Consider the following 17,281-nt stretch of genomic DNA (forward strand, 5'->3'; position numbering starts at 1 on the left):
ATTCACTTGTTAGGTAATCTTTAAGCCTTTAGATAGTCGCTAAGAAGTTATTTATTAACCAATAACAAAAATATGTTGCAAAAATGTATGTGGAATTCGCTTTTCTGAAATGATTAGAATTAACTCATTTACCATTGGTTGTGCTCAGAATATATCTTTGTGATAGCATTGAAGGCAATGTGATCAATAATATTATAAGAATTTATTACTTTGTGGTTTGGCTCAGTAGTAGACACGTAGGCAATAGATTACTCTCGTTCTGATCTACGTAGGTAGGACAATGTTAAAACTTATGATTTATTATAATTATTACCAACGATTTTATTGTATAATGTTATGTATAATTATGTATAATTGTTGACATATAGAAAACTTTCTCATAAGACAACATTTAAACAAAATAGATTTAAAACTCTAAACACTTGAAATTTATTGACTTAAATATTCTTAAATTCTAAAACAACTTAAAGATAACCGATCTACTACTTTTTCACAATCAGTTTACACAATATAGCTTTTAAATCAAACTAAAAAAGGCTAGACCTACTAAATATTCTCAACTTTATTTATGTATATTTGCTTTTATATAAAAACTAAGTGGAGATGGCTGTGGGGTAAAATAACTAGCTGACTGTTAGTTATCTGTAGTATACAAAGAAAACTACGTCTGTTTAACGTGTTTGCAGATTCATTATCTGAAGACTACGAGTAAACGGTCGGTTTGATTTCCCGTTCAGTGTTTATTTATTTGTTAACGCTCAGCACTTTGTTGTTAGGTGTTTATTTTATATATTTAGATGTTATTCCCCTACTTTGATGGATTCCTGAAGTTTTGGCTTACACAGTTACTATTGCTGCTTTGCTGTTATAATTATAGCGTAATAATATCAGTAGCATATTACATTACATTATATACAGACCAATTCTGTTATCAAGTAACCTAATTGTAAAAATAATTTAGATTTGTCGAGGTTTAAGTTAGTTATTGTAAAAACGTTTAAATAAATTTATTAGTAATTAAAAATTCGGAATTCTAAATACCCTAAGTAAATCTAAAAACGTTCACTTTAAATGATCTGTTTCAAAAAATAATATTGCTTTTATTAATGTAGATCCTAAATTAAAATACCTAATATCTCGAAAGAAAACGTTCAGAACAGTCACAAACAACACTTAATAAATTAAAATACAAATTAAAGCCTACCTATCCATTTTTTCAATCTAATCTCGTATAGAAAACAAATTATTTACATAAATAAGCGTCAAATTTGAATAATAATCCGTAAAACCGTACACACAGAGTCATGAGTAAAATGATTACATTTGAACAAATGGGTTCGCTTGGGGACGCGACCCTTTTAAAGATGATTCTTATTACGTGGAGCGGAGGACAAACCGGGCCACGACAAACAGATAAACTACATATTTCGTAGACTACACTATACGTTATTATAACTTAATTTTCGATAACTTGTTACGGAATACAGAGTACCCTTGAATGTAACTTCTTGGTGTGTTTAGTGAAAAGATACGTGGATACTATGTCACAGTGTGTAATTTAGTAGTTAGGCAACAGCAACTTTGATAATCTTTAGACCACGATTCGTACTTAAATAAAACTAATTTAACAACAGCTATCTAATTCGCATCTATCAAAATAAAAATCAATTTCTCGTGAACTCAGCCTGCCCTACTACCTACAAAATTAAGAAATCTAATTAATAACATAATTCAGATTCACTAAGGTAAAGCCCTACACTTTTCATCGTTTATCTAGAGATTCAAAATATGAGTTAGTTCTTTAAATTGATTCTGAAACGAGTAAAGTGCACAGCTGAAAACAAATACGGCTCTCTGATTTGTACAGCAGTAGAGCTGCGTAAGCTTCGGCCTGCACCGAGCCGGTGCGCTCTACTAGACTCAAGATTATTCCTAAGTCTATCATATCTCTTTACTTTAAACGTAATATAAAAATAATTTATCGAATCGTTGAGAGATTAGTTATATTAGATTTTAGTTCTATGACAATATAGTTATGAATAGGTGCCGTATTTTTTTTACTAATCTTTCTTCAAAATATTTTTATTGGCACGTTCTCAATGACAACGTGTATGTAGGTTGTGTATTTTATAAGCGTGTAAGTTCTTAAGGATATTACATTTAATTTATGTACAGTCAACTTGGGTAACTTTGAATCATTTGGGTAACATTGAACGTATGAATTTGAACTAGTTTTGATTATTTTTTTATATGAAACCAACACAATTGATAAAAGTTTTCAAAACTAAAATGAATCTTTATCAATTGTATTGTTACAATACGATGCATTCACGCTAAATTTTTGAAGTGCGGTAAACTAAAACAATGCAACCGTATTTCGATTGGAAACTGTGGTTAAACACCAAAGAGATTTGAACCACTGCGATGACCAATAGTTAATGGCGGAAGTAATCCGTCAGCACACACGCATTGGCAATCATTATTCTGCCTACAGCGACTCACGAAAGCTTCAACATAAACATTCTTATTTCCCCCAAAAAATATAACTCTCTGTAGAATCTAAATCTATTTCGCATTTTAAAAATTAACTTTCCCTAATGACGTTATAACTGTCGTTGTTTAAAATATTGTAGAAATAATTTTTCAGCCAAAATCTTCTTTACTAAGTAATTATTTGGTATGAAAAAAAAACTGGTGGAGTGGAAACGATTTTGTTATGAGGACGCGATCTGTTGTAAATGCTTGTGAATGTTTTGATAATATTTGGCACAGTGAAAAGGGTAGGGTTTTCATCGGTCCGTAATAAGGTTTAAGGTGTGTAATGTGGTGAGAACGATGATAGCTACCGTCACCTGTCATGTTTGGGATCAACTATATCGGAACGGCGGCGTCTCATTGGCCCTCGAATTGCAAACTACTATCAGAATCTCGTGAAATAAATGCATACTTTCCGATTGCTGTAAAATATGCATATACATAAAAAGCTTAATAAAGGTTATTTATTTTGATCTATCGTAATATAGGTAACTAGCTGACCCGTGCGGCTCCGCTCGCGTAAATGATTTTTTTTTTCTAATACAAAGCTTAATTATTCCTTAACAACAAAATATGCTTTTTTTCACGAAAGATATTCTCAAAATTATTTATATCACATATAACTAAAAGCTAGAGCATATCCGCCATTAAAACTGTTGCCATGACAACGGAATTTTGTTAATTCAATGTCATTATAATATTGATTATTCGCGACTTCGGTGGCAAAACCTGAATTTTCCCGGGAAATGCGTCATTTTCCCGGGGTAAAAAATAGCCTATGTCCTTTCTCGGGTATCAAACTATCTCCATACCAAATTTCATGCAAATTGGTTCAGTAGTTTAGGCGTGATTGAGTAGCAGACAGACAGACAGACAGACAGAGTTACTTTCGCATTTATAATATTAGTATGGATAGTATATATAGTATGGATTAGAAATGGATACATCTACTACAATTCTACAGCTATGTAATAAATTTAGAACGGTGACCACCACGTATTAGGCGACCTATAGTGCATAAATTCAAGCCTATCGTAGGCCACTAGAGCGGGCGCACGATCCAGCTATTATATTATCTGCTAGGCATCTGTTTAATGATACGAACCCCCATAATCCGTTTACTTGCCGTTTGAGAGGCAATTTAGTACGACACTCCTAAATCCTGTACTCTGCACCATAGCATATTAATGTCTAAGCCGATTTAGTTTACTGTACGACGCCAGTGGAGTTTGACGAAATTATTCATTGCTCAATATTTATCCTTCGCCCAAGTCGGCTTTTTCAGCAAGTTAAATGAAATATAAAGCAGACATGTAGGTTTCATCAGTACTTTCATTATCTCTAAATAAACAATTTCCTAATAATTTTGTCCACTTCTATAGGTGTACCCGAACGTAACAAAAGCTAAGACATGTCAGCCCGATATTAAATCATACAATAGTCCATTTGAGACGAAAATAACTTCATTTGATACATTGTCGTTGAAAGAAAATATATGTATTAAAGGTGTTGAACGGAAATTGTTATCAGAAGTAAGTTGTGTGACGTTCGCTTGGACCGAGCAAGTTTTATTAACTTATTTTGCATAGAGATGTTGAATAACTTAGAGCTAGTGGAAGGAACAAGATTGTTGAAGTAGTTACTGCTTACTTAGTCATTCGTATTACGGTTTTAAACAGGCACATTTTTTTCATTTCTTTCTTTTCCAATGACTGTCTAAACTGCTCTTGCTATGTCTATTTTATATATATCATCATCATCATCATCTCAGCCGGGAATCGTCCACTGCTGGACAAAGGCCTCCCCCATCGAGCGCCAATAGGACCGGTCCTGGGCCTATGATATATATGATATCTATGAATTCTATATTTATGTAATAATCAGTGTATGTATAATAATTATGACCTACCTTTATTTATGTTACTCACGTATCTAAGTTTATGTTACTTGTACACATTTCTACCCTTTTCTACATCTACACTTCTCTCTCCATCCTATGGTTGCCTGGAAGAGATTGCCTTGTGCGATAAGGCCGCCATTGTTCATTGGTATCTTATTTATATTTAAGTTTTCATTGTTTTTATTTATTGTATTTTTATTGTGGACAATAAAGAGATTAAGTATATTATTATTATTAAAATAATCTAGAATATTTTGTTGTGAGTATGATGAGACCATTTGGCGCCAAAGCGTTGGTTATGTCGAAGTAGTTCATTGTGACACCACGACATGCCCCTTTCCCCCGCAGCCGCCATACTTTGCGGACACAATACACTTGATAGATTGGGAAATAACATTACCATGACGCAGACGTCCCGACGCTCCTGATTTAATACATATTGATTCGTGATTTATTAAGGCGTGATCTGGTTTCTCACATAATTAATTACTTCATATACTAAACACTGGTTTATTAATACTAATCTTAGTAACTAAGCAATTAACCTTTTTTAAATTCATTTGTATCCCATTATAATCAAAATACCTATAACAACTAAGCAATTAATTTTTAAGATTCATTTGACAATATAGGTACTTATGATCGTAATTATTAACCGATACTTGCTTTTAGAACTATCCAAGAAAGCCCTAAAACAAAAGTGCAATAAAATAACACATCTAGAAGTAGACCTACTTCAAGATTTATACTATACGAGGCAGGTTGCAGTTGAATTAGAAACTGAGTCAATAACGTATTGTGAGTTAAAGGGGTGGATGCTAGAGGCTTGTGTACGTGAACGCCAGCGGAACAGTAAAACCGCCTCGAGGCTCAGGTAGCCGTTTTTTATCAAAGAAATCTAACAACTTCAATCTATACTTATAATAAATCTGTAGAGAGGTCAATTCTGTACATTGAATATATTTAAAAAAAAACCAATGGGGGATGTTTAGTAACGGATACTGATACCGAATCTGCAATTTATAATTTTCTTTTCTGTCTGTCTGTCTGTCTGTCCTCCGTCTGTATGTGACGCTATCACGTAAAAACTACCGGATAGAATGCACTGAAATTTGGTATATGCATAGATTAAGTAGTGGAGCAGTCTCTAGGATACGTTTTATAGCACAAAATTTCTAAAAAATTTAGAAAATTGAAAAATATACGTAGAAATCGTTTGAACCTGCGTTTCCCTATAGAGACCATAGATGGCGTTACAATCCATTTCACAACATTCGCATAAAGTTAACGCGGCGCCTGCCGTATCGATACCTGTTGTTCGCACCAACCAATAGATGGCGTTATAGCTCGCAACAAAGCATGTTTTTTCTAATTAATTTGTTTTGATGGCTTTATTGTAAAAAAATACCTTTGAAACATGCTATACATTTATAAGATTTTTAAACATAAATGTTGTATGATATATTACACAAAAATGTTGGTTTACGTGGGTCCGGTGCGGTCGGGATATCCTAGATGGCAACCGAGTAATTTCGTTTGTTGTTCGCCGCAACTAACAGATGGCGTTGTTGTTCGAAACACATAACCAAATTAATTGGTTGCGTTAAGGAAATAAATTGTATAGCTATGAAACAGACTACGTGGTAAGTTTTAAAAAATAAACAACGGATGATATATAAAAAATAATTACGGGTTACGCGGTTTCGGACGTATCATCGCAAGTAAACATTATTACGCGTGTGAAGAGCTCCGGCGCAGATAGGTCTGTCTGTACCTATTATAATATTCTGAATCCAGACGGGTAAGCAATGGTCAGTCTATAATAAGGTATTATATTTTACACTGTAAACTGGTACGGATACAGACGAGAGCGGAAAAGAAGGTAACCACAGGAAATCAGGCCTGCCTGAGCCTGTGTCACATTGTGTGCCCTTCGGGTCCCTTTCGTATATAACCATTAGATGACAAAAGAGTTGTTAGCATTTTTATGTGTATCGAGTGCTTCGCAATTCGCGTGCTCAAACGAATAAGCAACAGTACGAAATTCACGCGAGCGGAGCCGCACGGGTCAGCTAGTTTAGAAATAAAGCCTTTTCAATATTAGAATGGAAGATGTTTACACACATGGGTTGTGTGAAACATTTTTGTGTTTTATCTAGCCTATTTATGTGTCCCACTGCTGAGCAAAGGCCTCTCCCCTAGACTTCCAGTCCCCTCGGTCGCTTGCTGCTTCCGGCTAATCTTCCAGGAACGCGTCTATGTCGTCCCACCATCTCCGTTTGGGCCTGGTTTATTGATAATAATTTTTAAATTCATTTGTATCCCAATATAATCAAAGGTGACAAAGTAAAAAATACCTATGATCGTAATTATTAACCGATACTTGCTTTTAGAACTATCCAACAAAGCCCTACAACAAAGGTGCAATAAAATAACACATCTAGAAGTAGACCTACTTCAAGATTTATACTATAGGAGGCAGGTTGCAGTTGAATTAGAAACTGAGTCAATAACGTATTGTGAGTTAAAGGGGTGGATGCTAGAGGCTTGTGTACGTGAACGCCAGCGGAACAGTAAAACCGCCTCGAGGCTCAGGTAGCCGTTGATCCACCCCCCCCGGCATCTACGGGAATAAAGGCTTTAGCCACTTTTTATCAAAGAAATCTAACAATTTAGAAATAAAGCCTTTTCAATGATTGAATGGAAGATGTTTACATACATGGGTTTTATGAATCTCTTGTATGTCTCGTTCGTATAAAATTCTCCTCGGCGGTAGAATATCAGTTGGGATATTACAAGTGAGGTCCAATATGATTTCTTACTAATGTTATGATTTTACCAACATTTTACAATATTTTACACATCCTAACGTGAGCCCGTAAGTCAAATAATAGGTTGCTATTTTTAAAAATATGTATTTTAAACTTATATTTTCAAGAATAACCTTCAATTAAGTTTCAATGTCAACTATAAAACTGCCATTAGAGAGCTTGAAACAAAATACCATTTCATTATATTTGAGATATTTGTGAAACAAAATCTTTTAGACGTCGTAATTCATCATCGTCTGAATGTTTGAATAACTTTTTTTACAATCGTTTTGGTTTTTTGATGGTAAATGGGTTATGATTGCGACGATATTATACCAAGAGCTTGTCATATGTTCTTTGTTTAAACCAATGCTCGTTATTCAACTAAATCTGTTAGTTTTCACAGAATTATGAAAAAACAAAAGTAGCAAGTAGTAAAATTTTAAAGTACTATAAAAATAACCGTATGGTGTGTTAGCAAAACAGTTCAGTACTTATTTATTTATTTAATTAAACTTAAAATTAGCAAATTCATAGATTATTTCTGTTTTAAATTTATATGATATCCTTTAGTTATATTAATTTTATCTGTGAATTCAGATTCGATTTCTATTTAACATTATTTTACTTCTTAACCTTCATATATACCTAAATATTATACACTTTCGAATGCGTTATTACTAACATGTTCGAAAGCATTTAATCCTTGAAAAATATAGTATAACTGTTCTGTATTCTCTATATTCGTTTACGGTTCTTGCATTGCATACGAATTCAATAAAGCGTCTCTATCTCCACACAGGAGAGCGTTAACTGGAAATGTCGCATCGTCTCAGCTTGCTTATCGTAACCGACGATGCGTGGCGAAAGGTCCTTTCAACGCTCCAAAACTTCTATACATTTATTTATTCATTTAAGAACTCAAATTCACGAGACTCCTTTTAGATATTGTGTAAAGAAAACATGGTCCGAAGACTAACATTACTTTATAATGTGACGCGAATATACAAGTACGAATACAAATTTATTTTATAAATGAGGATAAATATTTAAATACCTATATGCCGAGTAATAATAAACATTAACTTAGTCCAAGGTATATCGAGCGCGACAATGGTTGTTACTTGTTTTTATATTTGTGTGTTCATTCTGTTGGTATTTGATAATACAGCAGCTACGCTAAAATCGCGTCAACTACAGTTGGATTCAGACGATGGAAATTACAAGTGTACAACAAAACTACGGAACTTTAAACTCAGCATTGATGGTCATTATTACGGTGAACAGGGACCTAAGGGAGACAAAGGTTCCAAGGGCCCACCTGGAATTGCAGGCCTGAAAGGTGATAAGGGAGAAACGGGTCCACCAGGCAAAAACGGACCTCAAGGAGTTCAGGGACCTCCAGGTAAAGAAGGCAATGTGGGTCCACAAGGCGTTGAAGGCAATATTGGTCCTCCGGGACTTACGGGTCGAAATTGCAGTAGCAATTGTGATCTTATTCAACCTTCACCTATTCTCTGCCGGGAGAGAAAGTGTCCTCGCATCGGGTCTTATGAAAATCCTGCTACAACAACGTGCAAGGGCTTTACACCAAGCCCTACCGATGAAACTTACTTAGGTCCATTAAAAACTAAAGCAATCTGCAACATTACATCAAAAGAAACTTGTATCAAGGGAGGAGAAACATCTATAAAGATTAAATACACTGCAGGAGTCTGTGATCCTGGTGATACAGAATGTATTCACAGAGATAGACCATTTTGGCTTAGTGAGTTGGGAGAAGATTTCAAATGTATATACAACTTAAGCCCAGCCGAACTGTTATGGCTGCAAACACAATCACAATATGTGAGACAAACTATAAGGTACCACTGTCGGAAATCTATCCCCTACTCTGCAAGTAACACATCTTCATCTATCCGGTTTCTAACGTGGGATGATAGATTAATGGGACCCAATCCCATCGATAAGACGCCATTCTTTTACACTGTGCCCGATGAAACAGATTATTGTTCATATGGATTTTCATCTGACACATTTACTGATATCGTGCTCGAGAGTACTAATGTGTACAGACTTCCAATCATTGATGTACAAATCAGAAATATTGGTAACGAAATTCAAACATTTCATATAGAAAATATTGAGATTTGTTTCTTATAACTATGTAGTAAAAACTATAAATTATAGTGATATATTATACCAAAATAAATATGTTTTATGTAGCTACTAACTGTGCCTTAATATATTACTATTTTACGTTCTTGTTGTTTTTTATTGTTTTTATCTCCTATTATATCACAAAATATTTTTATACTTGTGTGGATTAATAGATATAGGAATTATTTATTTCTTCTTGTATCTTGTAACGCTATTTTAAATTTAAATTATGTGAGTGAATAATACAGAAAATCTTCACTAATTTCAACAGATTTTTTACATCTTAAACCGTCTTTTAACGGATAACGGGCCTAATAATACATGTAGGTAGCATATAGGCAGCAGTATTACTTAATGTATTCGCTCGTTTAACCATGGCCTCCACGTCATATAAATATTATCTCTCTGACAATACATCAGACAGCCGTCTTTAAGCGTGTTTTTTAAATAACCCGTTAAAGGTAACGACTCATCATAACAAGGGCGAGTGTAGAGTTGCTAAGCAAGGGCAACACGAGACGATCTTGACAGACTGCCAACTATCGACCGATGAAATGATGTTAGTCAATGTCAACAAGCTCTCATAACGATTCATTATCACTTAGTAGACCGTAATTAAGGGGTTACTGTCCATCATAAATTTGCTGTTTTGTCTCATCTCAAACAACGACCCCGTGACGCTTCTGTAATCATTCTGAACTTATCCAGGCTCAAATACTCCTTACTTACCAAAAATTCAGCTATAAAAACTCTACTAACAAGCTAAAAGTAGATGCAGAATATAAAATCGAAATCGCCCGTTGAGATAACCGACCTATATTGAGGAGCGTTTTACACCAAGACATTTATTCCCCCTTGTAAATTCGATGGCGGTTTAACGAGCACTCGTTGACTGGTGTCGCCGAACCGCGCAGTTCACACCTCACCTCACATCAGCTGCCAACAAGAATGCACCACGCCGCTCATTTATGAACAGGAAATAAGTCTTGTGCCGTACCCACGTACCTACATGTACACACCACTGCATTTTTCATATCACCTCACCCTTTGTGTTGAACAAAGTTTTCACCGCAATGTAGTGCACATAATGCTAATAATAGAGTATGTTAGGGTTTTTTAAGCAGCTTGGAAAATAACCAATCAAAAACAAATGGCAGTTCGTTATTGTGAGAGCTAGTTAAGCAAAAATTTACCACGATTGTAGATATTGTTAACTTACAGTTAAAGGAAACTCTTTCCTCGCTGTTTTTTAACCTAACTTTATAAAACGTTAGAGACAAAATCTCAAGTATAATGAAATAAAAGTCGTAAGAACGATCACTCAATCGTTGTCATGTCCCTGGCGTCGACAGGCGACTTGCAAATTGTCGGCTAGTGAGCGATAGCTTTATATCTTTGTACTTCGCATAAAAATATGGCAATACACCTCCATCAATCTTTTACTATGTTATGTATGATGGGGTATGCTTTTAGTGCGAACTACGGAAAATGATGTAGGTATTAGATATTCTTAAAGTTAATAATAAAAAATCAAGTTTTAAACTGTAATGAGACAAATTACTGAACTAGATAATGGTCACATAATGGTCTCCTGAATAGGTACCATTTTTTGTTGGTTTAAAATGCAAGTTTTATGAATACAAATATATTACTAGGTAAACAATTTGGTATAGTAATTATTATTATAAAAGGAAAACCAGACCGTGCTCAATAAGCATATGTTTGCTGTAATCGTTATAAATAATATCCCATGGAACAAGGAAAACTACAGCGATGTCAGTTTACTAATAAATAAAATGAGGTGCGCGATGGACGTTGATTTCTTCAATAAGTTTGTAATTTTTGTTTTGTTGTTGATCGGGTTGTTCGACGCAGTTGCTACAGCAGACTCTCACTCCGCGCTATCACCTGCTAGCACTATCACTACCGATAAATGTACAAAACAGTTAAAAAGCTGCAAATTAACTCTCGATGATGACCTGTTCGGAGAACCTGGACCAAAAGGTGACACAGGCGACGCGGGACTACCGGGACTTCCAGGAATGAAAGGAGATAGAGGCGAACCAGGTGTACCTGGAAATGATGGATCACGAGGACCCGAAGGACCCCCAGGTACACCAGGATTACCCGGCATATCAGGTTCTCCAGGTCCTAACGGCCTGCCGGGAGTACCTGGCCGAAGTTGCAACTGCGCGTTTTCTGACCTCGTTGATAGTGGAGAATCAGGCGACGATAGTTATGATGACCCGGATGACGATAATTTCATAGGAAGCACGTGCAAATATATACCCATTAAATCTGGAATTTATGTAATGGGACCATCGAAGTCTATCGAAGCATATTGTGATATGAAAAGTAAAGAAACTTGTATAAAACCAAAAGGAATATCACAGACTCGGACAGTGAGCAAGCCCGGTGACAAAGAATTTGAAGATAAAAATAAGCCTTTTTGGATAAGTGACATTGGAATCGATTTAAAGGAAATATACAATTTAACACACCAGCAAGTACTGTGGCTACAAAGACGGTCATCCTTCGTCAGGCAGACATTACGATACCACTGTCAAAACTCTGTTCCTTATTCAAGAACACATGTGATGTCATCCATCCAGCTACTGACATGGAATGATGTAGTGATTGGACCGTACCCCACCGAGGAGACGCCGTTTTTCTACAGTGTGCCGGCTGAAAGTGATCATTGTTCAAAATCTCTACCATCTAAGGAAACTACAGACATTGTGCTTCAGACTTCTAATGTGTATAGACTACCGATAATAGATGTAAAAATCAAGGATATTCGCGATGAATCTCAGGCTTTTCATTTACAACATGTAGAGTTATGCTTCGGTTAGCGTAGAAATAAAATAAATAATAAATGTTTGAAAACTTAACAACTTATATATTATAAAAATAATTACTTACGCTTCTGTAAATATTGTAGGAATCCAAAAGTAAGATTAGTTAGGATAACAGACTAGCTAGCTAAGCATAAGCTCAATAATCACAATGTGATTGAGCGATATAATTATAAAACCAACATATATGTACAAAATTGTTTTATTTTGTGACCAAAATCTGAAAGTGAAAAGCAACTACATACCTACGCTTAAAATAAAGAATTGTAAACATTAGACTGATCAGTTTACGTAGCTCTCGCTCGCTGCCTCGTGGTAAAACAAATTTTGTTTCTCGGACTTACTATAGGTAAATAAATATTTGTGCATTGCGTTTCGTATCTCAGACTCGAGACTTCGCTCCCCGAGGAGTTTACCCTTCTCTTCACTAAAAAACAAATAAATGTCCGCCTCTCTACCCGTAACATACAACTGTATAAAATTCTAATCATATTTGACAACAATGACTGCAGAAAGTACACTTTCCAACTGTATTGTTTTCTATTTCTGCAGACGCAGTTCAATTGGCAATATTTTATTCAGATTATTATGTTTTTGATGACATTGAACGCAACAAAATAAAAACCTTTACCTACTTTATCATTTATCTTTTGTAACCATAAATGTTTTATTGATAATCTAGATAAATAATAGTAGTAATGACAACGTCAAAGTAAGTTTTAAACAAATCATGAGACGAAAATCTATATTTATCCACATTTTTAACAGTAAGGCACTCCGCTATGTATAAGTCGTGCAGTTGCTGCCACTAACAACACTATAGCAATGGACTGAAAAGAGAATATCACTCTTACCAAAGAACTATCATTAAAAAGTAGTTGCACATAAAATAACAAAACATTTCAAGAACTTTTTACGGCGGTGATAATGTTTCGGTGGTTGACAAAACGAAAGCTATCTATCCGAGGTAAAATAATATATATTACACCTGCCATTGAATTGTCATTATGTATGGTAGGTTATAACTTAGCAGTACTCGGATATATGTAGTAAATGTACTATGAGGAGTCGCATATATGCTTCATCGCCAGTTTGCTTGTGCTGTGATACCTCAACCATCGAAGATGCTCCAAGACTTATCTTAATTCGAAAAGAAGTACTACGTATGTAAAGTAAACGGATGCTTTGTCGTAACAAATATAATATCCATTATTGGAGAACACCAAGAATCGAAAACGACATTTGTGAAATTTAAATCGATATGCCACCATTGAGTAAATTTATCAAATGATTGACTTAAAGTCGGTAGTGACTATATACTTACCGTACTTTGGACACTCTCTAATGGCCTTGGGATATATTCTGGAACAGTTTGAAAGTATAGAGCCTCCAGTTCCTAGCGGCGTGGTACTACTGGGGCATCTGTTCGTGTTGTCAGATCCTCGTGCGTTGTCCCCGAGCCGGCCCAGTGTGCAACTGATTAACATTGTATTTTTATTTAGTAACATTGCTGTATTCTTATATGACTTCATCTTATCCTTACATCTCGATCATACTCATAATTATGCATAAACGTATTTAATATTGACAAATAACTTGTTCCTATAAATAAATCTTGTTTTGAAAGAAAAGGATTTCGTTAATTGGAGTAAATTAGGGTTTTAAATGATAAGGGCAAAGTTGAGTGCGGGACGAACAATAAAGTAATAAATAAACCATTTTGCAGCGGATAATTAATGAAGAAGGGTTTAGATATTATAACAAATTTTAATTGGCTACGTGATAATGTTGCCCTAAGAAAATTAAAACTCTTCCTCCCCGGCACTGACTGTGCAAACTTCTGCAACAATGGAGTTTGTCACTTGAACAGACTATAATATGATAATAAGTAATTTAATTTGTAGACTTAACCGGATTTCAAAAAGGTTGTCATTTTAACAATTCGATTCAGAAAAAAACTGCACTTGTAAATCCTTTATTTAAGTCGTATCTATACCTATTTGTTATTTTACAAATTTTTGAGACAGTGATTTGTGATAGACTATTTTTTCCGCATTAATGTTCTATAGATATTCATATAAACCAAGATTATACCAAATATTTAAATATTTTATAAGCAAACTTTGCTTAACATACCTACGATTTCTACCTTATATACTTAGTTAGTTTTGTGTCGGTGATCAGTTTTACGATACCTCTCGCTATCTGGGAACCATACACCTACAATCTACGTTTAAAGTATATATAAACATATGTATATACTATATACATATATGTATCTTATCATATGATGTCAATATACATACATATATGTATGTGTCTTAATAGTAAAGCACCTATTCGAGTTTATATCGAAACATGTTAGTTCACAAGCACAAGTGATAAAATCGTATGTAAGTTCTTTGAGGGTGGGGCTGTAAGACAAGGTTTGGCACATACGATGTTAGAAACGTATATCGTACTTACAATGGGAAATAAGAAAGTGAAGTTACTATCGACAAATTACTTTATAAACGGTTTTGTGGAGTTCTGTTTTTGAAGATCTCGTGGCTAAATAATAACAGCCGCGCTGATCGTTCTCTGAGGTTCTGCTACGCTTGCTGAAGTTGTTCTGTTAATGGGTTGCCATATTAAACGCACCTAATGCCTCCTGTTCTGGAAGGCACGTTAAATTGTGGGTGGAGGCCATCATTTTCAATGATTTTTAAAAGTCGTTACCAGTATTCAGAATCATGTTATAACCCGTTTAAAACTGGGTTGCTGAGGTCCTATATGCATTATGCAGTCGCACCATGTAAAATACTCATATTCAGTTATCCAGTAACACTGGAAGCCGACTTCAACATATGTAGTTGGACGAAGGGTTATGTTAAAAAAGTTTACTTGTTTACGAATTACATATTGTTTGATTTATACGCATGTTGCATAATAAATATTGTATACTATACTAAGACATCAACACAGCAACACAGCTAAACTTGATAGTTACAATATAATCAAAGAGCGAAGCGTGCGCGGCAGTATCACAAGAGCGATCGAGCCGTGAGTTGACAATTTGGCACATTTTCTACCACGCCAAGAGTTCTTATTCCTTGGAGAGCCCTCGTCGCACCCACTGACGCCTCACAACCACTTTTTATCGCTGCAACAAAGGAAAAAATAATTATTTAAGGTCTCTTGAATCAAAACAACTTCGTTATTTTACTTGATTACTAAACATTTTATGTTACTTGAACTTGATAATAAGTAAACTCAAATTTTGTATTGTGTATTTTTATATGAACAATCTTAATTATAAATAAGTTCATTGTGTTATTGTACTATCGAACAAACTGAATCATGACCCACCATGTGCTCATTTTCTAAAACACGTCTATATACACGTAGGTCGAAATTCGCTTGAACCTACGTTTCCTTGGTGATGAATTTGTTAGCTGTCATTATTGCGACAAATATTTGTGCGTCAATACAATAATGCTTTGCTACCGTTTTCAACAGGCTCCGTGGCGTAGTAGGTTGATGCTACGACTGCGACGCGTCAGGAGTGGGTTCGATACCCACTCAGGACATGGTTTATTCGGCCATTATAGGAAATAATGTAACTATAAAAATTAAAAAATATAGGGTAACCAGCATAGTTATTACCCGGTTAAGGAATTGATACACAATTTTGGTCAATAGTATTTTTATTTAGTAAAACATTGACATAAACTCTATTATAAACGCAACTTAAATATTGTTTCTAAAAGGACATCAGTCCTTTGTTTCAATAACTTTATACTTATTCAATATAAAACACTTAAAAACCAGAAATACTAGCGAATACTGTTAATTCAAATGTGTTATCCTTAACAAATATTGCAACAAACTTACTTTTTCTTTTCGAACTACACACCTGTCGCACAAACGTCGGACATGAGTTCTATAAAATAAAAATGTTACCAATATTCTAAAAGTGACATATATCGCAATTAATTTGAACTGGTTACTTTAGAAATTAAAATAAACGTATTATTCTTTAACATTGGCAATCACTGTATGATGGGCAATGACTATAGTGCTTACCCTAATCGTTTCACAGATTTCTAAATGACGTGCTATTTGATATTTGACACAAATAGGTTTTTTAGTTGTGAAAAGAGTTTAAACTATTTACATTCTAGATTCAAATTAAGAGTGATTTAAACGAAAACGTATCTACGTACTGTAATAACAAAGGTCAAAGTTGACTGTAGTCGTAATACATCATAACACAGTCGTATGCGTGTTTAAAATGTCCTAAGTGCAACTTTGACGATAGAGACGAAATTCTTACTGTTTTGACGGTGTCAAGCGAATTATCGGCAAAATGGGTCATGAATCAGTTGGTTCGATAGTACATCATCATTTATAGTAAAAGTATGCAACTTACATTTAGTTCGTGAGCAAAGCTAAAATGAAAAGCTTTCACTACATTATTGACATTAATAATAGAGTCATAAATAAATCGCGTGGGAGTTCTCGACGCGTAATCCTACTTCCTGATACAAGGATTGCATTGATTTAGTGGCGGTTAGATGGTTACGGACCACTGGTTTGAAACGGTACGGGAATATTGCTGATAAAAGAAATATTTCTTATTAGTTATTATTACATAACACACTCTTATTAAGACGAAACATTTATAAGCCAGCTGCGCGGTGCAAAAAGCTCTTAATTAGATTTTAATTCTTCTAAACATACTTACGTTATTAGTTGCCGGTTTGGGTCCTTTAGATAAAGGTTAAATCCCGCAAATAAACCTTATACAATTAACTGTACGAAACAAACACATCGTTAGAGTCATTCGGGTCAAGTGTGCGCACTTTCACCTTTGGGACCACATTGTGAATTAGAACAGTGTAATCAGTAAAATAAAAGTAACATATCAAAATAAACATTTATTAGACTACAATTTGGAAGACAAACAAAATCTGTAAGTATATTAGTTTTCATTCAAACAGACAAAAACAACTGAAAGTCGGAATGCGAACACTTGACCC

General features: G+C 34.7%; 2 protein-coding genes across 2 annotated transcripts in view; both read left to right on the forward strand.

Annotated features, from left to right (window-relative positions):
* Nucleotides 1-17,281, forward strand: part of LOC142974362 (gamma-aminobutyric acid receptor subunit alpha-2) — a 30,460-nt gene that overhangs the window by 2,527 nt on the left and 10,652 nt on the right. The window lies entirely within an intron of this gene.
* Nucleotides 11,180-12,887, forward strand: LOC142974126 (collagen alpha-1(III) chain-like). Its single transcript, XM_076116282.1, has one exon. The coding sequence runs from the start codon at nt 11,202-11,204 to the stop codon at nt 12,255-12,257; it is 1,056 nt and encodes a 351-aa protein (XP_075972397.1). The 5' UTR covers nt 11,180-11,201; the 3' UTR covers nt 12,258-12,887.

The sequence above is a fragment of the Anticarsia gemmatalis genome, chromosome 7, assembly GCF_050436995.1.
Source record: "Anticarsia gemmatalis isolate Benzon Research Colony breed Stoneville strain chromosome 7, ilAntGemm2 primary, whole genome shotgun sequence".
Classification (NCBI taxonomy): Eukaryota; Metazoa; Arthropoda; class Insecta; order Lepidoptera; family Erebidae; genus Anticarsia; species Anticarsia gemmatalis.